General features: G+C 42.5%; 1 protein-coding gene across 1 annotated transcript in view; it reads left to right on the forward strand.

Moving 5' to 3' along the window:
- Nucleotides 1-23784, forward strand: part of GRM1 (glutamate metabotropic receptor 1) — a 676880-nt gene that overhangs the window by 530938 nt on the left and 122158 nt on the right. Inside the window, exon 3 of the mRNA XM_030198032.1 lies at nucleotides 7587-7822. Coding sequence (XP_030053892.1) covers nucleotides 7587-7822 — 236 coding nt within the window. The remainder of the gene's footprint in view (nucleotides 1-7586; nucleotides 7823-23784) is intronic.

Below are 23784 nucleotides of genomic sequence, written 5' to 3' on the forward strand. Positions count from 1 at the left end.
TATATGAAATCTTCCTTTTTAATTCTATTATGTATTTAATTATAATTTCTTGATAGTACAGATACGATTGTATTTCTTTAAACAAATGTATCTTGTATTGATAATGTATAAATTGATAAATTAAAAAATGTGTAGTACCATATATTAGCTGCAAACCTTACTGCACTGTAACTGCAAAGCCTGGGCAATAATTGTCAGGGCATGCCCAGCATCTTACCATACAATAAACACAGAGAAAAACTTATGAAAGGCAGCTATATAATTGCACACCTGCAGTTACATATGCCTTGTGTGCATAAATGCAATGAAAAGTGCCACTTTACACACACAAGCACTCTGAGTGCTATTCTATAAGGGCACGCAAGTGGTACAGAAAAGCATTCTATAAATAGTGCTGAGATATCGACACCAGAAAAAATTGACACGGAGAACTATTCTATAAATGCACTCTGGGTTGAGCACCATTTATAGAACAGAACTTAGAGCCACTTCCGTTCCAAACGGTAGGTGCTGGTATTTATGCCAGCTGAAACCTAGTTCAAATGCCAGCGCCCAACTCCGGAGTTTTGGCACGGAAATAGGAGTATTCTGTAACTCCAAGCACAACTTATAGGAACGCTTCTGCCACTCTCTGTCCCTGTCCCCTTTTGAGTTGCACACTAGTTTATTTAGATGCATGAGGTTATAGAATAGGGTGCTAGTTAACTGCAATAATTCATTGTTAACATCAATTAATTGCAGTTAATTAGCTCATAAGCTAATTAATTTGCACATCGATCTTTGATCCACATGCAAATTTCAGTGCTGAGATTATGGCCCCATATATAGAATCTGTGGCATAAGGGGAGCATACACGAGAGAAGAGCAAGGGCAGGATATGGGAATGTCTTCCACACTTTCAGGGCCTCTAAGAGGGGAGTAGGGGGCAAGATTCCCTGGGCCTGGCCTTCATGGAGGGCCTGGTGCTAAAATTGAGGCCCCCTACATTCCTTTTAAAACAGCAGTTCTTCGCTGGCAGCAAGTACGAGCAGCCAGCAAATGATGCACACTGCTCATGCCAGCTACAAAGCCTTCCCTGAGATGCAACTTCCTGTTTCTGCATAGGTGGGAACATACCAGAGGGAAGGCCATGGGGCCAGCGGGAACAATGTGTATCAGTCCTTGGCTGCTCATGCTTTCTGTTGGCGAAGAACTGCTCTTTTAAAAGGTAATTTTTTCAGAAGCCACATTATTAAACCTGCTCAGCTAGCCAATGGAGGGGGGGGGGGGGGGACAGTGGTGGCGGTGGGCCCCTTAACATTGTTTGCTGAGAGCCCCGTTTTGTCTCTTGGCGGCTCAGCTTATGTTTACAATTTATAGAATACTATAAGTTGCATGTACTTATGCACTTAGGCGCACCTATTTATGCATTCCATAGACCTGACATAAGTGGGCGTGCCTAGATTTATGTGTACTGATGAGGATTTATGCTAGGAATCTGTAATAGAATCTGACCTCCTGATATTCAATGCTTTGAGTACCTGCTGCCAACTTTCAAACCAGATATTCAATGCTGGGCCGTTTCCAGCAATCAGCATTGAAAATCTGGGTTTTTCAATGCCTGCTAGTTCATGACTGGTTAAGCCAATATTCAGACTTAACCAGCCATGGCTTAGTAGGCAAAGATAGGCCTGCTTTTTATGCAGCCTTATTTAGCCACTAATATCGAGACTTAACCGATCACACCCCTGGAACGCCCCCAACATCGCTGTCTTTATTTACAGTGCTAACTGGCATTTTTGGTGGAAATAATCAGGTAAATGCTGCTGAAAATGATCGTTTCTCCACCGAGATGCAAGTTAACTGGTTAGCAGCCGTTCCCAGGTTGGTTAACACACGCTGAATATAGATCCCTGAGTGTCCAGATGTCTTTATAGAATATGCTCTCCCAGAAGTGCATGAAAACACCTACATTTAAGAGCCCTTTTATACAGCTGCCCCTATAGGGAGCAATTCTATAACTGGGCAGATGCCCAGAGGGTCCCTGGTTGGTGTCTATTCTATAACGGCATGTAGGCCTCTAAGACCAAATTCTAAGAGAAGCACAGTGGGTACATGTCATACTACATCTTTCTCCTGTGCCATGCTGGCACCTACCTGCTGAATTTGAAGAGTGTAGGACACCGTACAGCCCTATGGTTCAAATTCAGCAGGTCAGAGCCAGGGCAGCAGAAGAGGACCCAACCACACATGCTGCTGTTGTTGTTCTTCTTTTCTGCTGAAGAGCACCGGGGAGGGAAGGAGAGAGGAAGGGAGAGAAAATAGTATTGTAAACCCCCCTCTCAGATGAGAATTTGGTGTGTAATTGCAAGGGGTGGGGCAACAGTGCCAGCTGCCTTGCTTCCTTGGTCCCTGTGCAGAATTCTGTATGGCAAGAGTAGAATTTTGTGCAAATTCTGTATCACACAGTTTTGCAGAATTCCACAAGGAGTATTGAAAGTCCACATAAAGATATATGGATATCTAATCTGTATACTTTTATGCAGCCAAAGAACTATGGTGATGCATGTGGGAAAAAAGAACCCGAATTATAGCTACGTCATGCAAGGTTCCACGTTAGGAGTTACGGACCAAGAAAGGGATCTGGGTGTCATCGATAATACACTGAAACATTCTGCTCAGTGTGCTGCTGCAGCTAGGAAAGCGAATAGAATGTTGGGTATTATTAGGAAAGGTATGGAAAACAGGTGTGAGGATGTTATAATGCCGTTATATCGCTCCATGAGTACTGTGTTCAATTCTGGTCGCCGCATCTCAAGAAAGATATAGTAGAATTGGAAAAGGTGCAGCGAAGGGCAACTAAAATGATAGCGGGGATGGGACGACTTCCCTATGAAGAAAGACTAAGCTAGGGCTTTTCAGCTTGGAGAAGAGACGGCTGAGGGGAGACATGATAGAAGTATATAAAATATTGAGTGAAGTGGAACAGTTGGATGTGAAGTGTCTGTTCACGCTTTCCAAAAATACTAGGACTAGGCGGCATGCAATGAAACTACAGTGTAGTAAATTTAAAACAAATCAGAGAAAATCTTTCTTCACCTAACGCATAATTAAACTCTGGAATTCATTGCCGGAGAACGTGGTGAAGGCGGTTAGCTTAGCAGAGTTTAAAAAGGAGTTAGACGGTTTCCTAAAGGACAAGTCCATAAACAACTACTAAATGGACTTGGGAAAAATCCACAATTCCAGGAATAACATGTATAGAACGTTTGTACTTTTGGGAAGCTCGCCAGGTGCCCTTGGCCTGGATTGGCCGCTGTCGTGGACAGGATGCTGGGCTCGATGGACCTTTGGTCTTTTCCCAGTGGGCATTACTTATGTACTTATGTAAAGTTTATTTTTTTTTAAATGTGCAAGATTATAAAATAAGATAGCGCTCCCCCACTCCCAGGAATCCACTAGTGAGAAGGTTTGCATATGGCTCAGATGCAGTATAGTGCCTCCTTGTATCTCTATTCCCTCTTGTATCCAGTCTTGTATTCTTCCCCTATTCTGCTTTCCTTTCTTGACATGACATTCTTTTCTATGTTTTAATATTGATTTTAGCTACATACACTGCTTTGCTACTATTTAAAGTAAAAGTGGTTTATCAAATGCAGTAAACCATAAACCATATGGTCATCTCTACATTAACACACAATTTGTACATACCTAGTGGTTTCTCCAGACCAAGACAGCTTGTTTGATGTTGAAACAATTTGATTATCCTCAGAGGTGAGAAAGTGTATTAAATTTAAATATGACCTGAATTACACATGCAATTAAATAAAAGCAATACTGAGCTTCTGGGACTTGGAAGGCAATCAAAACATGTAGCTGAATATACAAAACACAAACTGAATCCAGTGAAGAACATGGAAGCCAAACCATTGCCAATGAACCAATTCCAACTGCTGACCAACTAACAAAATACTTCAAACAAAAAATAATTAAAATTAGGAAAGAAATGAAGGACTCTAATATCAATATAAAAAAATATGTCAAGACTCCCACCAATTCTCTTGTGGGCATAAAAGCCAATAGAATTTGATCATCTTTTCCTTTACCCACTCTAGAATTAGATAAACACTTCCTCAGTAAATATGAAGCTTCACAATGCATTCTAGACACCTGCCCTAGCTATCTTCTGAAGTCAGCTCCTGAACAATTCATTAATTGTTTAAATTCACATATTTCCTTCATGTTATCCAATGGCCTATTCCCTGAAGACAAAGGCAACATTATTTTAACTCCTATTCCAAAAAAACTTCAAATCAGCAGGAGTGAGGTCTCTAATTACAGACTGATTGTCTCAATTACTTTGCTTGTCAAAGTGACTGAAGGAATGATTGCACATCAGCCTATGGAATACCTTCATACCTTCTCCATTTTACATATTTCTCAACCCGGATTTAGACCCTCCTACAGTACTGAAACCGTACTAACCACTCTCATGGCAAATTTCAGAAAAGAATTGAGTATAGGCAGAAAAATAATAATTCTTCAATTTGATATGCCATGTGCTTTCGATGTGATCAACCACAACATATTATTATACCTATTAGATCTATTTGGGATCTTTGGTAAGGTCTTACATTGGTTCAACGTTTTCTTAAAGTCCAGAAGCTATCAAGTAAAACAATCTGGTCACTTATCTTCGCCATGGTCACCCAATTGCAGTGTTTCTCAGGGTCCATCACTTTCACCCATATTTTCAATCTCATGATGACTCCTTTGGGTAGTATATTTGAAGCAAATGGTTTTAACACTGTCATGTATACTGATAACATCATAATTTATATTTCTTTGTGGAACGACTTACAAGAGATCTTACCTACCATTAAATCAGTCCTAAACTTAGTGAAATCCTTGGCAGCTGATTTCAGATTGAAACGTAATAGAGATAAAGCTAAATTCCTTATATTAACCAATCATTTTCATCCCACACCTTATAGTAATTTAACTATTAACAATATAACATACCCATTAGATATACCAATGAAAATCCTGGGAGTATACATCAATCAACATCTGACATTTGACTTTCAAATTTAAAAAAATAGTCCCCTCTGTCTTCAACTCATTATGGACGTTAAAAAGAATCAGGCTTTTTTTCCCAAGTTCAATATTCCCCACATTGGCCCAATCCTTAATACTTTACAAGCTCAACTATTGCAACATCATTAATGCTGGATGCAAGAACCATCAAATTAGAAAACTTCAAACAGCACAGAATACTGCTGCCTGCCGGGTCTGCAGGATACCACGTTACTCAAAAGCCTACCCTTTACTTCTAAAATTACATTGGCTTCCATTAAAGGCCAGAATTACCTTTAAACTATACGTATATGTATACCAGATCTTATATGATATGTCTCCTTCATACATGCAAAGTCTCAATGAACTTCCTCAACGAAACCACTTTTAAATACTTCTTATCTCTTCACTATCCTTGTTGTAAGAAAGTTATCTTCAAATCTATTCATACTGCAGGCTTTTCCTATCAAAGCACTAAGAAATGGACTTCATTATCTAAACATCTTAGATTCCTAGTAGACTAATATGTCCTTCAGAAAAATGCTGAAAACATTTTTGATGAGTACTACTTTTAATAATGACAAAATATGATTCAACTGTTAACGATATTATCTGTCTTCAATGCTTCTCTGATAATAATAATCTATGTCTTTTGGCATGATTTAATAATCTATGCTTACTGTTAACTTAACCTTTTATTATTAGTCAATGTTGTTTATTGCTTTTAAGCCACATTGAACCCAAGTCAGTTTGGGATAATGTGGGGTATAAATATCATAAACAAAATAAATAAATAGATGGTCAGTCCAAAGGTAGGGAACTACCTCTTCATTAAATAAATAAGAGCACTTTATTATCTATTTACAGTACAAATTTCAGGAGCCTTATATTTATTGAATTAAACATGGAATTTAACAACCACTCTAGAGCCACACTAATATAGAAAATTCATATTTTTTGTCTGGTTTTGGGTAAGAGGAGAAGCAGTGATTCAGTCTTCTTCAGATATATAGCTATTCCCTCTCCTTAATGACTTCATGATGCCTTGGACTGTTCCGACTTAATTTACATAATTTTATTAGATTCATCACAGTGCCTGGGAAGATCATTTCACTCTGGTGGGCTATGTAGCCCAATTTCCATATTTGAATGAGGTTACACACTTCTGTGTCATCTGTCTATGCAAAAGAGTTCCTTCTTATTAAACATTTATTGCCAAGTCAGAGCACATACTATCCAAATATCGATGACAGAAATGCATATGAATACATTAGCAAATTCTTTACTTAATCCTGCTGTGTTAATGAATAGATTTGAGTCTAACATTTACAAAACCCTTTAGGTAGATGTGGAGGAAACTTTGTATAGGGCATCTAAGTGGGAAAATAGATATTTAAGTCCATGAAATCCAAAACCCCCTAGGGGTCAGTAATCAAAGTGATATATCTGGGCAGAAGAGACTCCTGCCCGGTTAAATCACTTGTGCGTGGCTATCTAGGGATATTAGGCCAAACTTAACCAAACATTCTAGGGATAGAGCTGGCATTTATGCAGTTAAGTGCCAACATTCAGCACTTACTGATGAGGTAACAGTCCTATCTTCTTTTTTTCATTTATTTGTTTATATCCTGCTTTGAACCACTAGTTGGGAGTTGGTGGGTTATAAGAATCGCATCACAATAATATTCAGTATCTATCTGGTTAAGGGCTGAATATTGGCTCTAAACTGAATAAGTGATGGTTGGCTTCACATACCTGGATATTCAGGACAGAGGCGTAGCCAGACTTCGGCCGGGGGGGGGGGGGGGGGAGTGGTCCAGAGCCCGAGGTGAGGGGGCACATTTTACCCCCCCCCCCCCCCGGCGCTGCCGACCCCCCCCCCCCCCCCGCCGCCGCCACCACCAACTTTGATGACCCCTGCCACTTGTGATGGAAAAGTTGAGCCCTCCAAAACCCACCAAAAACCTACTTGTACTTATATATAGGTGACACCTTCAGGCATGAGGGCTATTGTAGTGGTGTTTATTAGGTTTTTGGTGGGTTTTGAAGGGCTCAACATTTCATGGCTTCAGCCCTTTGAGATTCATATGAACAATAGAAAAAGGTGACAAACAGGAGACTAATTTATTTATTTATTTGTTACATTTCTATCTCACATTTTCCCACTCAATGTGGCTTACATAGTACCATAACGGCGTTTGCCAGTTCTGGTATGAACAAATACAAGGTGATATTATGGTAGAATAAGGTTCAGGTATGATGAATACTTTGGGGGAGTTTAGGGGGAAGAGTAAGAGTTTGGATATGTCCATTACAGTCTTTGGTTTCATTATGTCGCAGATATCCAGGATTTTTATGTTGGTTCAGTGGGGTATGCCTTTCTGAACAGGTTTCTCTTTCTTATCCTGAAGTGATCAATGTGCCTTAAGAATATGAAAGGCCAAGCAGCTACTAAACAAATTGGCCTCACATTAGTTAATTGTATTCTTTGGTGTGAATCTCTGATCCTATTTTCCCTTGCCTCTTTTCAGTGATGGCTGGGCAGACAGAGATGAAGTAATTGAAGGTTTTGAAGCTGAGGCCAATGGGGGAATTACCATCAAGCTGCAGTCTGCAGAAGTCATGTCCTTCAATAACTATTTCTTAAAACTACGTTTGGACACCAATACCAGGAATCCCTGGTTTTCAGAGTTTTGGCAACATCGATTCCAGTGTCGCCTTCCAGGACACCCCCAAGAAAACCGCAACTTTAAAAAAATCTGCAAAGGTAAAGGTTAGATCTGAAGAAAGTAACTGTTTTCCACATGCACAACCTGAGCAGCTTTCCATATAACTGAAATGAAGTTAAAATAAATTTTGTAAAAAAATTTCAGTGGGAAAACAATTATGGACAAATAATTTATTTGTTGTACTTGTATCCCACATTTTCCCATCTATTTGCAGGCTCAATGTGGCTTACAATGTTCCGTTATGATGTTCGCCATACCAGAGTAAAAGATAACAATAGGAGTTACATAGATAACATGGATGACATAATAGAATTAAGCAAACAGATATAGGAAGAAAACAATTCAGAATATAAGATAAAGTGGTGATGTGTTACATTTACAGTTATTGATCGTTGTGGTATGCCTTGTTGAAGAGATAGGTCTTCAGAGAATTATGAAAGTTAATTAGTTTGTAAATTGTTTTTAGGTTGAGTGGCAATGCATTCCACAGCTGCATACTCATGTAGGAAAAGCTAGACTCATGTGTTAATCTGTATTTTAGACCTTTACAGCTGGGGAAGATCTAGGTATGCACAAACATGAATGAGAAGAGATTCAAGACAGGACTTCAGCCACTAATGGAATTAGTGAGTGCTAAATGCTAAGAAGCCCATAGGAATAAAATAGGCTTTTTAGCGTTTACCCCCTAATTCTGTAAAAGTCGCCAAAAATTACAAATTTGGGTGTGTGCTCAATTTAATTGAATAATGAGCCATAGTGCCAATATTTAGCTTTTTAACAAGCAGTTATTGGCGCTAATTGAAATCAATTAACATGTATGTGCATATATTTATGTGTGTCCTGAAAAAGGAGGGTCATGGGCGTTTTGAAGTGGAGCGTGGGCGTGGATTCCAGTTATGTGTGCAATTATAGAATAAGGGGGTTCTATGCACAAGTTTAGGTGTGGACATTTGCACCAGGTTTTCGTCGGTGCTAATGGACATGCCTAAATTTACACATGACCCCTTTGCTTAAGCGCTATTCTATAAACCACGCCTAACTTTAGGATTATGGAATAGCCCTGATAGGATGCCGGGGTTGAGAGTCAAGATGGCGTCAGTAACGGATGTGCGTTCCTAAGCTCCCGAGACCCATCGTTAGACTACCGAGGGAATTCTCTTTTTCTCCGTTTAAAATGGGGAAGAGAAAGGGGAAGACGGTGGTTCCTACCTCCACGATTCCACCGACGACGCCAACCTCTCGACAGCCGACTTTGGAGGTCTTTGGAATTGGGACCCATGGCGAGCGGATCTCTGCTTCGACGGGTTCGACCTTTTTGGATACGGACCGCAGCATTGAAGGAGCGACGTTGAGTCCTCCTTCTCACACTGTTCCACCACAACCCGGAAGCGAAAGAGTGCCTGAGGGACCACGGCAGTTGGAAATGTTATTCGCAACACCGTTGGGAGGAGGACCGTCAGGCACCTCAACCCCGGGGAAAGAAACAGCAATGCAGGAGCAGTTGCGGGTCGAGGCTCCTGCTCCCCGGAGTGTTACTATCGGGAACAATGGTGGATTACAAAAACCAACAGTGGTGACTATGAATTCATTATGGGATGCAATTCAAGGGGTCAATAGCACACTACTTCAAATGAATATTTCCATAAAGGGAGAAATTAAGGAACTAAACAAACCAGTGATAATCTGTTTAATAATTTACAAGAACAGAAAGAAAAAGTCTTGAAGATGGAGGCTGAAGTTGAAAAACTTCAAAATCTAACGTTTTCCTTAACTAAAGAAAAAGAAATTCAGGAAAAGAAATTGGAAAATTTGGAAAATAACTCTCGAAGAAATAACCTTAGGTTAATTAATTTTCCAAAATCACCCTTAGTACCAGCCATAGATATGCTTAAAAGATATTTTATTCAAATATTGGGAATCTCAATGGAGGGCTTTCCCCCCATAACGAGAACCCAATATATTATGGGTGTCTCTAAACCTCCAAAAGATCAAACTTCACCTGATTTAAACTTGATAGAATTTCTAGAGAACTCTTTAGAAGTTATCACAGAGAGAACAACATTGATTGTGACTTTCGCTTTAGAAATGGATAGAAATAATATTTTGAGACTCTACTTTCGCCACTTGACTGATACCTTCTTGGGTCAAAGAATACAAATATTTCCAGATTTGGCAAGGAATAGCCCTTAAGCATTTTTTTCAGGCGTGATTTATAGAATTCACCCCTTAGCATGCACTAATTCAATTAGCGTGTGCTAAGGTTTTGATACAGAATCCTGTAGTTAGGAGCTGGAAGTGTCCCTATCTCTGGAGAAACGGTTTCCCCTGTTAATGCCAGGAGCAAGCCATACCCCGGAGCTGAGTGTTTCAGGGTCAATAGAGGAGTCTCCTATGAAGCCCAAAGTCGCTGGAGCACCAGGGCAAGAGGTCAACACTGCAGAGGGATTGCAGCAAGCAGTGGAGGTAGTCTGAGCTCTGAGGATGGACCAGGCCCCAATAAGCCTTCCGTTCCTCTGGTTTTAACTCCTGGGATACAGTGGCGTTCCGACCCTAGCTGACACCCAGGGCGGATCGGCGATGCGCCCCCCCCCCCCCCGAGTGCAGCGCGACCCCCCCCCCCCAGCGAAATGACACCTCTTCCCCCCCCCCCCGGTGAAATGACACCCCCCTAGGTGCACGCCGCTAGGGGGGGTGCCGCTGCACGCGCCTGTTGCCCTTTCTCCAAGTTCGCAATTCGCATGTGTTCACTGCTCCCTCTGAGTCTGCCCTGGAACACCTGTTCCGGGGCAGACTCAGAGGGAGCAGTGAACATATGCGAATTGCGAAATCGGACTGAGACAGGGCAACAGGTGCGCGCCGTGGCACCCCCTCCAGCGGCATGCACCCGGGGCGGACCACCCCCACCGCCCCCCCCCCCCCCTTGGTACACCACTGCTGGGATAGCTGTTCCTTTGGCTTCAATGCTGGTGAGACCTAAATTTTTAATGTTGAGACTTTGTGGGGAGGCATATATAAATTTGGAGCAATCTTTCTCAGGTTAACTGGGAACTTTGTTGTAAAAAAATAGAGAGAGTTTCTCTACAACAAGGCTATGTACAAGCAGATAGAGATTTAAAAAGAAGAATCTCAGATACAGAAAAAAATGTTCAAGATTGTCACCAGTGGTTAAAGATATGACTGTGGTACACCGGAGATTAGAAGCATTAGATAATGCCAACAGGAAGAAAAATCTGAGATTTATTAACTTTCTTCGCGTGCCAACTATATCTGCATTCAATATGTATCCTGCCCCTCACCAAGCCCTCCACGGGCTCACTAAGCCCTACTTCTGCTTCTTTTCTACATCCATGATTACATATGAGTTCATTTCCACCTCTATCCACTGAAATTAAATGCAGCAGTGTAAATGCCACTTTTATGTGCTTTTTCCTTCCTTTAGTGTTTTCACTACTGAGTTTATTTTTTTATTTATTTTATTGCATTTGTATCCCACATTTTTCCCACCTATTTGCAGGCTCAAAGTGGCTTACATAATTTTATTAAATACAGTTAATCCTGGATGTCAGGTATAATTATTGTTGTGCCGAGCTTAATTGGGAAGAAGTATAGAGAAGAAGGAAGGAATTTATTAGGTATACTAGACGGTGGGTTTTCAGTGGTGGATTAGTAAGGTTCTGGGTTTTCATTGTAGGCTTTGTTGAAGAAATACGTTTTGAGGGATTTGCGAAAGATACTGTAGTTGTTTCGTTCATTATTTTCAGATCTCTAGGTAATGCGTTCCATAGTTTCGTGCTCATGTAGGAGAAGGTAGTTAGTTTATTGCATCAATAGTCAAGCTAATTTTTAACAGGATAATAAAGAAAATGTTCATAAAATGTATTTAATATTTTTTGTCACTACTGCCTCATTATGTTGACTGCTTAGTTTTCTGTGAAAATGTCCAGAAGGTGGTCAAGTATAGAGTAACTATTTGAAACTTTCTATCAGCTGTTTCTTTAGTGTGAGGTAAATGAAAATCTTAAGCATTCTACTGTTCATTTTTCATTAAAAATATGATGTATGTCTTAGGGTATATTTGTTTTTATCATTAACCAACCATATATCTTAATTAACCTTTAGATTTTACCAGGGTTTACATTCCACTTTGCATATAGGTTTTTTCAATGTTTTGGATCAGAAAAGCTAAGTCAATGAAACTGATCACAGTCAGTGTTATAATGATCCTCATTTATCTGGTTCAATATTATGCTCTGTCAGACTAAATGGTTTGCTGGTTCATAATTGATTTTTTTTTGTTTCTGCCAAAGGGAAATTGAGGATAAGCTTAAATCTCCTGGAATTGTTTGTGGATAGTGTTTCAAGTGACATGTACACACAGTATTAGCTGATATAAGTCACTCCACAGTATTAATACCCCAGAATAATTTTAAAATAAATCTGGCAACTAGATCTAAGGGAAGATAATCCAAACTCTGACTGGATCAAATTCTGAATAGTGTATTCTTTAAAATAGTTCCATGATATACAGGTTAAAATGTTTCAGTAATTGTATCTGACTTGGCAGATAAAACTACTAGATCAGAGGTGTCCAATCTCGGTCCTCGCAAGATCAGGTTTTCAGGATTTCCACAATGAATATGCATGAGATCTATTTGCATACAATGGAGTGGATGCATTGAGGATATCTTGAAAACCCAGCTGGATTGCAGCCTTGGACACCCCTGTGCTAGATGCACCAGAAATGAAGAGGAATGACTTCCAAATGAGTATTACACCTTTTCACTTGTAGAGGGTCACTTTATAAGGGGGACCTATTTTCAGGTGCTAAGAAAGGTAAAATTATATCTTACCTGATAATTTTCTTTCCTTTAGTCGCAGCAGATGAATCCAGAAACTGGTGGGTTTTGTCTACCAGCAGGTGGAGATAGAGATTACTAGACTGAAGATAGTGGTATTAGGGCAAAATCTTCATTTTTCTAACGAATAAGACACGAAAATTTACCCTACATGACCTTGGAGGGATTCAGAAATGAACCCCTTTATTCCCCAAGTGGTCACTGACCCCCTCCCACCCCCCAAAATATGAATAAAAATAGTACTCACCTGCCTCTATGACAGCCTCAGATGTGATAGCCAGGTCCATTAGAGTAGCATGCAGGTCCTCGGAGTAGTGTAGTGGTGGGTGCAGTGCACTGTAGACAAGTGGACCCAGGCCCATACCTCCCTCTACCTGCTACACGTGGTGGAAACTGTGAGCCCTCCAAAACTCACCAGAAACCCACTGTACCCACACATAGGTGCCCTCTTCACCCATGAGGGCTATTGTAGTGATGTACAGTTGGGGGTAGTGAGTTTTGGAGGGCTCAGCAGACAAGATAAGGGAGAAACAGTGAGATGTGTATCTGGGAGCATATATATGATGTCCACAGCAGTGCCCCCTACAATGCCCCATTGCTTTCCTGGGATGTCTGGGGGACCTATCTGCTAAAAATGCTGGCCCCTCCTACATCCCAATGGCTTGATTTTGTGCATTTTTAACTTGTGCGGGGGGGTTCTCGAAAATGGCCCAAAATGATAAACGCACAAAGCACAAAACCTTGTTTGAAACTGTATTTTCGAGAAAAAAAGATAAATGTTTTTCTGTTTTTAAAAATGGTATATTTCCTACTTGGTACGTTCAGCACAAAACATCCAAAATCCGACGCAGTATTGAAAATGCCCCTCCAGGTAACTTTCCAGCTTATAATTGAAAGTGATCGCCGGCCATCTTCCGACACAAATCGGGAGATGGCCGGCCATCTCCTGAAACCGGCGAAATCGGTATAATCGAAAGCAGCTATTTTGACACCATCACCGCTTTCCCATCGCAGAGCCGGCCAAAGCTCAAGGGGGCGTGTTGGCCGTGAAGCGATGGCGGGGCATGGACGGGGTTAAGAAATGGCTGTGTTTAGCCCATAATGGAAAAAAAAGGCGGCAATGAAGAGCATTTGGCCGCTTTTACTTGGTCCCTTTTTTTTCAGGTCCAAGCTTCAAAAAGGTGCCTGAACTGACCACATGACCACCAGAAGGAAGCGTAGATGACCTCCCTGTACTCCCCCAGTGGTCACTAACCCCCTCCCACCAAAAAACCCCACTTTAAACACTTTTGTTTCCACCCTGAATGCCAGCCTCAAATGCCGTACCCACCTCCATGACAGCAGAATGTGTTCTGTCCTCCGACAGCCTTTGCCTGCTTGTGATGTGGCTCTGGGGTGAGTGTGACACCTTTTCTGTTATTTACACTGCAGAGTCACATCAGCAATGCATTGTGGTGGGTGTAGGTATTGGTAGTTGGTAGGCTCTACTCCCCTAGTGCTTTCCCCCTGATTACTGGGTCAGAGTGTGGCCTGTTTTGTTTCCTGTTGTAGTCCATGCGGTAGAGGCCATTTTTGTAAGACAGTTTTAGATCCCTTTCCTGTGTTACCCACGTTAGAGAATGTAGTTCTTACCTTGAATGTTGCTGAAAGAGGGCATTGTACACCATTGTGCCAGCTCTGACCTACTGCTTATCTTAGTACCAATGGACTCTTTGCCAGTGGGGCACAACCTCTGATCTGTGAGTAAAGGTGGTTATTCCAAGAAAGGACTTTTTCAGAGAGATTAGTCTTCAGATGCAAACTGGTGTGCCAAAGTTATACAGCAGCAATAAGTCCTAGAGGCTGTATGCAGGTCCCTGGAGCAGTTTTAGTGGGTGCAGTACATTTGTGGGTAGTGGGTTTTGGTGGGGGGTTGGGGGACTCAGCTCCCAAAGTAAGGGAGCTATGCACGTGGGAGCTTTTCTGAAGTCCACCGCAGTGCCCCCTAGGGTGCCCGGTTGGTGTCCTGGCATGTCAGGGGGGCTAGTGCACTAAAAATGCTGCCTCCTCCCACGGCCAAATGCCTTGAATTTGGCCGGGGTTTGCCGACATAACTTTCCATTATCGCTAAAAAATGAAACTGGCCATCTCAAACCCCGGCCAAATCCAATGCATTTGGCCGGTTCCAACCGTATTATCGAAACAAAAGATGGCCGGCCATCTTTTTTGAAAATACGGTTCGGCCAGCTGTTTGCGGCACTGCAAAAATAGATGGCCGGCCATGAATTTGGCCGGCGCCATTTGATTATTCCCCTCTTTGTGTCCCTTAGTCTTTGTACTTTTTTAAAGTGTAAACAATCAATTCATGTTTACCTATTCTACTCCATTCAGAAGTTTAAAGACCTCTATCATATCTCCCCTCAGCCATCCCTTCTCTAAGCTGAAAAGCCTTAACCTTTTTATCTTTCATATGAGAGTCATTTCATCCGTTTAATCATTTTTGTTGCCCTTCTCTGTACTTTTTCCAGTTCCATTATATATTTTTTGAGATGCAGTGACCAGAATTGCACACAATGCTCAAGGTGTAGCCTCACCATGGAATGATACTGAGACATTATGATGGTTTTTGTTTTATTCTTTATTCCTTTCCTTATAATACCTAACACTCTGTTTGCTTTTTTAGCTGCCACCACACACTGAGCAGAACATAGAAAGTGACAACAGATAAAGACCTGAACGGTCCATCCAGTCTGCCCAACTGTCACACTCATTATCAATTATGATTAAATCAACAATGAATATGATGTAAAATACTTGATCATGGTCTTTCTTTGGCATTTCTGGGACATAGATCATAGAAGTCCACCAAGCCCTGTCCTTACATTCCAACTGTTGGAGTTGCTGTCGAAGCCCACTCCAACCTACATTGTTATTTGCCGGACACAGACTGTAAAAGTCTGCCCAGCACTGTCGTCAGGTTCCAGCCACTGAAGTTGCTGTTGAAGCCCTTTCCAGCCCATCCTAAACCAGATTCCTATATATGGGACACAGACCGTACAAGTCTACCCGGCACTGGTGCTAATTCATGACAGCTGGAGTCACCATCTAAGCATTACTCAAGAAATCCACACACATGCAGCCATTTAAGTGTAGATTTTTTTTATATCATTGATTTTCTAATTAGAGATCCTCTGTTTTCATCCCACTCTGTTTTGAATTGCATCACCATTTTTGTCTCTACCACCTCCCTTGGGAGATCATTCTAGGCTTCGACCACCCTGTCCATGGAAAAGAATTTCCTAAGTCTACTATCCTGCAACCTCAGTTCATGTCCTCTAGTTTTACCATTTCTGTATCGTATCTCCCCTGTCCCTCCTTTCCTCTAGGGTATATAAGGTCTTCCAGTCTCATCTCATACATCTTTTGGTGCAAACCCCATACCATTTTTGTCTTTTTCCTCTGGACCACTTCTAGTCTTTTTACATCCTTAGCAAGATACGGCCTCCAAAACTCCAGGTGGAACCTCACCAATGACTTGTTCAAGGGCATCAACACCTCCTTTCCTCTGCTGGTTATGCCTCTCTCGATTCAGCCTAGCATCCTTCTGGCTATGGCCACTGCCTTGTGACACTGTTTTGTTACTTTAAGATCCTCAGACACCATCACTCCAAGGTCTCTCTCCCTGATTGGGCATGTCAGCCTCTCACCTCCTATGACATACAGCTAGCTGCCTTGGATTTCTACTCCCCAAATGCATCACTCTCCACTTCTTTACATTAAATTTTAACTGCCAAACATTGGACCATTCTAACTTTTACAGATCCTTTTTCATGTTTTCTACTCCTTCCAGGTGTCCACGGTATTACAAATTTTGGTTTCATCTGCAAAAAGGCAAAACTTAATGTTTAACCCTTTGGCAATGTCGCTCACAAATATATTGAACAGAATCAGCCCCAGGACCGATCCTTGAGGCACTCCGCTACTCACCTTTCCTTCCTCCAAGTGAATTCTATTGACCATCACCCTCTGGTGTCTGTCTGTCAACCAGAAGATTTAAATGTATTGTCCACAATTACACCTAAATCCTTTTCCTCAGGGTTGACTCCTAATGTAGAACCTAGCATCTTATACCTATAATTTGGGTTGTTCTTCCCAATGTGCATCACTTTGCACATGTCCTCATCAAATTTAATTGACTTTTGGATGCCCAGTCTTTCAGCCTCCCAAAATGTCATGCAGTCCATATGGGATTTAACAAATTTGAATAGTTTTGTTCCATTTGCAAATTTGATCACCTCACTTATTGTTCCCATCTCCAGATAATTGATAAATATTTTAAAAAGCACTGATCCCAGTACAGATCACTATTTACCTTCATCCATTTAGAGAAATAGCCATTTAACCTTACGCTCTGGTTTCTGTCTTTTAACCAGTTCTCAATCCACAACAGAATATTGCCTCCTATCCTACGGCTTTTTTAATTTTCTCAGGAGTCTGTCAAACATTTTCTGAAAATCTAGATGCACAACATCAACTGACTTGCCTTTATCCACATGTTTATTAATGCCTTCAAAAAATGTAGCAAACTGGTAAGTCAAGACTTTCTTTGACTGAATCCATGTTGACTCTGTCCCATTTAACCATGTGTGTATATGTGGTCAGTAATTTTATTCTTTATAATAGGTTCTATCATTTTGCACAACACTGATATTCAGAATTACAGGTCTGTAGTTTCCCGGATCACCCCATTTGATTTCGTGGTGGATAGCTGGATATACTGAGTTACAAAGGGTAGGAGATGAACTGGCACCCATATGCTCTGTAGTTATCAGGACTCCTTTCAAGAGCTGAAAAGAATTTTGAGGAGTTTAGATCGATTGCAGAGAAAAATGAAACTGGGAGAGATGAAGTTAATTTGGAAAGAGTGAGCCTTTTGTTACAATGTTTTATTAAAATAGCCCAAACAAAGTTTTTGAGGGAAGATTGAGAATGCAGGGAATACACCAAAGGAAGTCTTTGCTGTGATTAAAGAGTAACATAGTAAATGACAGCAGATAAAGACCTGTACAGTCCATCCAGTCTGCCCAACAAGACAAACTCATTTTACATTGTAGGCGAGTCAACGAGGGAGCCAATTTATGGCATAAGTGTAGGGAATGGGATCTGTGCTAACAATTTTGCTATGTATTTTCAGAAGGTGGTGAAGGATGTTTGCATACTACTAGTGTCAGATGTAGTTGGGGAAACTGAATTGTCAACTAGGCTCACTTGGGGGAATGGTTCATATATAAAGGGAACATGTGTATGTCAGGGGACTGAGGAGGGGGCCAAAGAGTACAACCTGTTGTATCCCTCACTGATATGGCCTGCATGGGCTAAAGCTTGTACTTCCACCATCGCTGCAGTTATTTGTTTGGGTGGTGCAAGAGGTGGACAAAAGGGGCAGGGAAGGAGTATGGGGAGTGGTATAGCATCAAAACATTTTAAAAATTCATTGTTACGATATTGCCTATGTTTCCTGCTCTCATTCATATTGCCACCTGCTGGCCAGACCTGGTAGCTGCCGTGGACTGACTGCTTGCCGTCCCCTTGCTCCAGAGGTTGCTCCGGTCTGGTCTGGTCTGGATCTTCCAGCCCTCCAGTCTGTCTTGGGACCTTTTGGAACTAAGCAGTACCCATACCGGGTGACCTCCCTTGTGGTTTGCCTTTGTTAGCCACCTGGAGGCTTTCCACTTTGCCTTGCAACAGAGGTCCTCAGAGGAGTCTTGTTCTGTGAGAGTTTTGTTGCAGTGCTACCTTGCTACTTTTCGTGTCAGCCAAACCCTGCCTGTTTTCTGGTTGATCCTTCTGCTTGCTGCCCGCCCCAGACCCGGCTTGTTTACTTGCTTTGCTTCTGCCTGCGGCCTGTCCAGGACCCAGCTTCTTCACTGGCTTATTCTTCTGCTGCGGCCTGCCCCAGACCTTGTTTGTTTCGTGGACTTTTTCTCCTGCTCACTGCCTGTGCTTCTGTTCCAGTCCAGTCTGGCCCTGTCCTTTAAGTCCTGCCAGTCATCTGCAGCCAGGGGCTCAACTGGTGTATCGCGGCTAAGTGCAGGTGAAGACTTGGGTTCCTGCTTGGTCTGGTCCAGCTCGTTGCCTCTGCTGCTACTCCTGGCCAGCTGCTCCAGTTCCGGTCTGTGTCTTGCTGTCTGTTTGAGGGGTTCTCCTGCCACTGCCGGCCGTCGGTAGTGGTACAAGGGCTCACTGTTCGTGATAGGCGGAGGAATGTGACATTCATTTTATTATTAACTATCATTTATATGACATAGAGGGGCATAATCGAACAGCGCCGGCCATCTCTATGGGCGGCCATCTCCGGGGCCGGCACTGTAAGTGGGCGGAGCCAACCGTATTTTCGAAAAAGATGGCCGGCCATCTTTTTCTTCGCTAATACGGTTGGGCTTGGCCAAATGTCAGAGTTTGCCGGGTTTGAGATGGCCGGCATCTGTTTTCGGCCATAATGGAAAATAATGCCGGCCATCTCAAACCCGGTCAAATCCAAGGCATTTGGTCATGGGAGGAGCCAACATTTGTAGTGCACTGGCCCCCCTCACATGCCAGGACACCAACCGGGCACCCTAGGGAGCACTTCTAAAAATTAAAAAAAAAATAGCTCCCAGGTGCATAGCTCTGTTACCTTGGATACTGAGCCCCCCAAATCCCCCCCAAAACCCACTCCCCACAACTCTACACCATTACCATAGCCCTAAGGGGTGAAGGGGGGCACCTACATGTGGGTACAGTGGGTTTCGGGTGGGATTTGGAGGGCTCCCATTTACCACCACAAGTGTAACAGGTTGGGGGGGAATGGGCCTGGGTCCAGCTGTCTGAAGTGCACTGCACCCACTAAAAACTGCTCCAGGCACTTGCATACTGCTATCAGGGAGCTGGGTATGACATTTGAGGCTGGCATAGAGGCTGGCAAAAAAGGTTTTTTTTTTTGTTTGTTTTTTTGGGGGGGTGGGAGGGGGTTGGTGACCACTGGGGGAGTAAGGGGAGGTCATCCCCGATTCCCTCCGGTGGTCATCTGGTCAGTTGGGGCTCCTTTTTGAAGCTTGGTTGTGAAAAAAAAGGGACCAAGTAAAGCCGGTGAAATGCTTGTCAAGTCTGGCATTTTTTCCCATTATCGGGCGAAGCCGACCATCTCGTGAGCACATCCCTGTCCCGCCCCGTCCTGCCTTCACTGGCCTACCGACACGCCCCCTTGAAGTTTCGCCGGCTCCATGATGGAAAGCAGTTGTCACCTGCCAAAATCAGCTTTCGATAATACCTATTTGGCCGGGTTCAGGAGATCGCCAGCCATCTCCCGATTTGTGTCGGAAGATTGCCGGGGATCTCTTTCGAAAATGAGCTGGATAGTCATCACTCAGCTTTCATGCAAAGTAGTTTACAATGGAAATTCAACTTGAAAGCATTTCAGATTTCATTTTTATTGGCTGGTAGCATCAGGCTGCAAAGCTGTGGCCCAATGCTCCCAACTGCTTCTAAAAGAGGCCAGCCACCCAAAGATCCCCCAAAGCACAAGTCCCCGATGTTGTCCATCAATTTCCAACTCCCAAAGACCTCCTAAATTTATGCCCCCCTTCCTTGATGCCACCTCCCCCCTATGTGAATCTCCCCCCCATTCTAATTCATAAATGGTCACATCTTAATTTAGGTGCATCAGTGAGGGGTTTACACTATCATTCTATAATGGTAACAGGTTGCCCAGATGCTGTATGAAAACAGGCACACTACATGCTGCACTGGAGTGCCTAAAAGGAGCAACTGAATAACAAAGCACCAAAGTGTAGGTGCCATATTAACACACATAAGGGTTCTTATAGAATACTGGCAGAAAGCCACAACACACCAAAATTAAAGCGCGCATATTTATGACAGACAGTTCTATAGCTTATATAGATGTTAGTGCCTACTTGCAATTAGGCACAAAAATGACAGTATTTTGTAAGTTATGCCTGCTTCACCCTGCCCATGCCTTTCCCCTGCCAACAACCCCTAAAAAGTATACACTATGCCATTTTAGCAAGTATTGAACAAGTAGGTGCTCTACTGCCCTTTACACATCTAAGTATACACTTACCCTCATGGATGACATAGTAGTAGATGACGGCAGAAAAAGACCTGCATGGTCCATCCAGTCTGCCCATGACAAACTCATATGTGTATACCTTACCTTGAATTTGTACCTGTCCTTTTCAGGGCACAGACCATATAAGTCTGCCCAGCAGTATTTCCCGCCTCCCAACCACCAGTCCCGCCTCCCATCACCGGCTCTGGTACAGACCGTATAAGTCTGCCCTCCCCTATCCTCACCTCCCAACCACCACCCCCTCTTCCCCCCAACTGCTCCGCCACCCAATTTCAGCTAAGCTTCTGAGGATCTATTCCTTCTGCACAGGATTCCTCTATGCATATCCCACGCATGTTTGAACTCCGTTACCGTTTTCATCTCCACCATCTCCCGCGGGAGGGCATTCCAAGCGTCCACCACCCTCTCCGTGAAAAAATACTTCCTGATATCTTTCCTGAGTCTGCCCCCCTTCAATCTCATTTCATGTCCTCTCGTTCTACCGCCTTCCCATCTCCGGAAAAGATTCATTTGCGGATTAATACCCTTCAAATATTTGAACGTTTGTATCATATCACCCCTGTTCCTCCTTTCCTCCAGGGTGTACATGTTCAGGTCAGCAAGCCTCTCTTTATACGTTTTGGAACGTAAATCCCATACCATCCTCGCAGCTTTTCTTTGCACCGCTTCCATTTTTTTAACATCCTTCGCAAGATACGGCCTCCAAAACTGAACACAATACTCCAGGTGGGGCCTCACCAACGTCTTATACAGGGGCATTAAAACCTCCTTTCTTCTGCTGGTCACTCCTCTCTCTATACAGCCTAGCAATCTTCTAGCTACTGCCACCGCCTTGGCGCGACTGTGTTCTATAGGGTCAATATTCAAAGTGATTCAACTGAGTTGGAGAAGATCCTGCCTAATTAAATTGTATTCAGTGGCCAGTGTCGCTAAATATCGGCAGAAGCCACTACTGCTCTTTCAGTGGTCCTAGGGAAGAGCTGGGAGATATGCAGGTACCTGCAATATTCTTCACTTTACCTAGGACTTATATTCCACTCACACCAAAAATGGTTCAGAGCGGATTGCAATAAGAATAACCAGTAACAATAACTGGGAATATAAAACAGAGCTAATACAATAATTGTAGCATTCTAACCTGACAATGCATACTTCTTAAACAAAATAGTTTTTATAGCTCACAAAGCAAGGAATAACAGGAAAGACCAATTACGGATATTGGTAAAATATTCCAAACCTTAGCTGCTTGATAAGAGAACAAACCTTTCTTTGAGCGAAATCCCTTCTATGATGGAAATAATAATTTTAGAGAATTTCTAGTACCGTGACAAGAAGTTAAAACTGAAATTAAGGAAAATATATATGCTGGAGCAAATCCCTGAATAATTTTAAGTACAAAACAACAAAGCTTGAAAATTATTCTGGCCTCTATTGGTAGCTAGTGAAATTGGACATACAAATGGGACCCCCTATCAAAATGTTTCACAAAACAAATAAGCTTTATAGCCATGAGTAGTGTACCTCATGGGCTTTTGTCAAAATGAATTGATTTTGACAGATAGCTCGCCCACTTCTGGGTTTTCAGCCAATCAGGACACATCCAGACCATGCCCACTCCCCAGCCCTTTGGTGACTCTGCCCAAACCACACCTAAGCCATACCCAGTCCCCGCCCCCTTATATGACATCACTGGATATGACATCTTGACCCTGCCTAAGCCCTGCCCCTTTTGTATAACTATGCCCCTTGCCCTCCTTTATTTGCCTAGCCCTGCCCCTGCATCTTTGTGCCTCCTCTTCCCCCCTCCCTCCTAACTAGAAAAAAAACTTACAGGGAGAATCACAGCTCTGCCATAAGACAGATGAACTTAAAAGGTTACAGACAAGCAAACTTTTTTTTTCAATGCTTTTATTTTAAATGAAAAAAGTGAAATGGCAGAATAAATGCTTTTGTATAGGTATTGTTTTGTCCCCTTTATCAGCAGTTTGAAAGGAAAAAAAATCTCACTCACTCTCTATATCCCTCACCTCCACCTTTTTCTCTGCCTGTAGCCTCCTCCCCCTTTCCCCTAGCAAACCCATTATCATACAGTCACATGAATAAAAATGTAATAACACGTGGCAAAGCTAGTCATGTCTGGACAAGTCTGCAGACAAAATGTAAGGACCCTAATAAGAGCAACATGTGACCAGTAGATATTAAAAAAAAAAAGGCATTACCACCATTCTAAATACTTTCCATCTATCGGCGGATCAGAAAGATGCAATAGCTAAACATGCAGTCCTATGAAACCCCTAATATACAGAAACGGAACAAGAGGACCCATTGCTGGGCCAGGAAATGACAGATTCCTTGCTGGATGAACTGCCATGTGGGCAAAAGCAGTTTGACTCTCAAGACGTCAATGTCTTGCTAACAGAAGTCCTAGATTGCGAACAGAATATAATTGTGACTGAAAATGCTGCAGACTTTGCAGAAGACATGTTCAGAGATGCTGTTGATGATGCAGAAATGTATCAATTAGCTGAGGATCCAGAACTCATAGATCTTCTAAACCAGACGGAGGCGTTGTCTTCCCCTTTTTCACAGGTGTGCATGTAATTTTGTTTTCTTTTTTTGACAAAATATGTTCCAGGGTATACCTTTGTGGGTGTTTTTTCTTGATCCGCCTTTAACAGACTGTCCACAAAGCCACAACCGGTCAGCATCTCGTGTGTGCTGCTTGTGCTGCTGTCAGGACGCCAGCAAAAATGTGCAAGGTACACAGAGACTTTGCAAATGGGCCTCCAGACCTGAGAATGCCCGTGACATGGGATGGTGGCACTGTATAGGTCTTATTAAGGAATCGAGAATCCACGCTCTTTATAGGAGAAGCGTCTTCAATTCACTTGTACGATAGTGGTTTACAGCATTATACATCGCTGCTGGGCTGAGGCTGTGGTAAAAGACGTCAAAGTTGTGCATTTGAAAAACGGGGGCAGAGCCAACACGTGTGCCTGAGATGGCACCATGATGTCAGAGTTCAGAAACTATG

Source organism: Microcaecilia unicolor, chromosome 3 (assembly GCF_901765095.1).
Source record: "Microcaecilia unicolor chromosome 3, aMicUni1.1, whole genome shotgun sequence".
Lineage (NCBI taxonomy): Eukaryota > Metazoa > Chordata > Amphibia > Gymnophiona > Siphonopidae > Microcaecilia > Microcaecilia unicolor.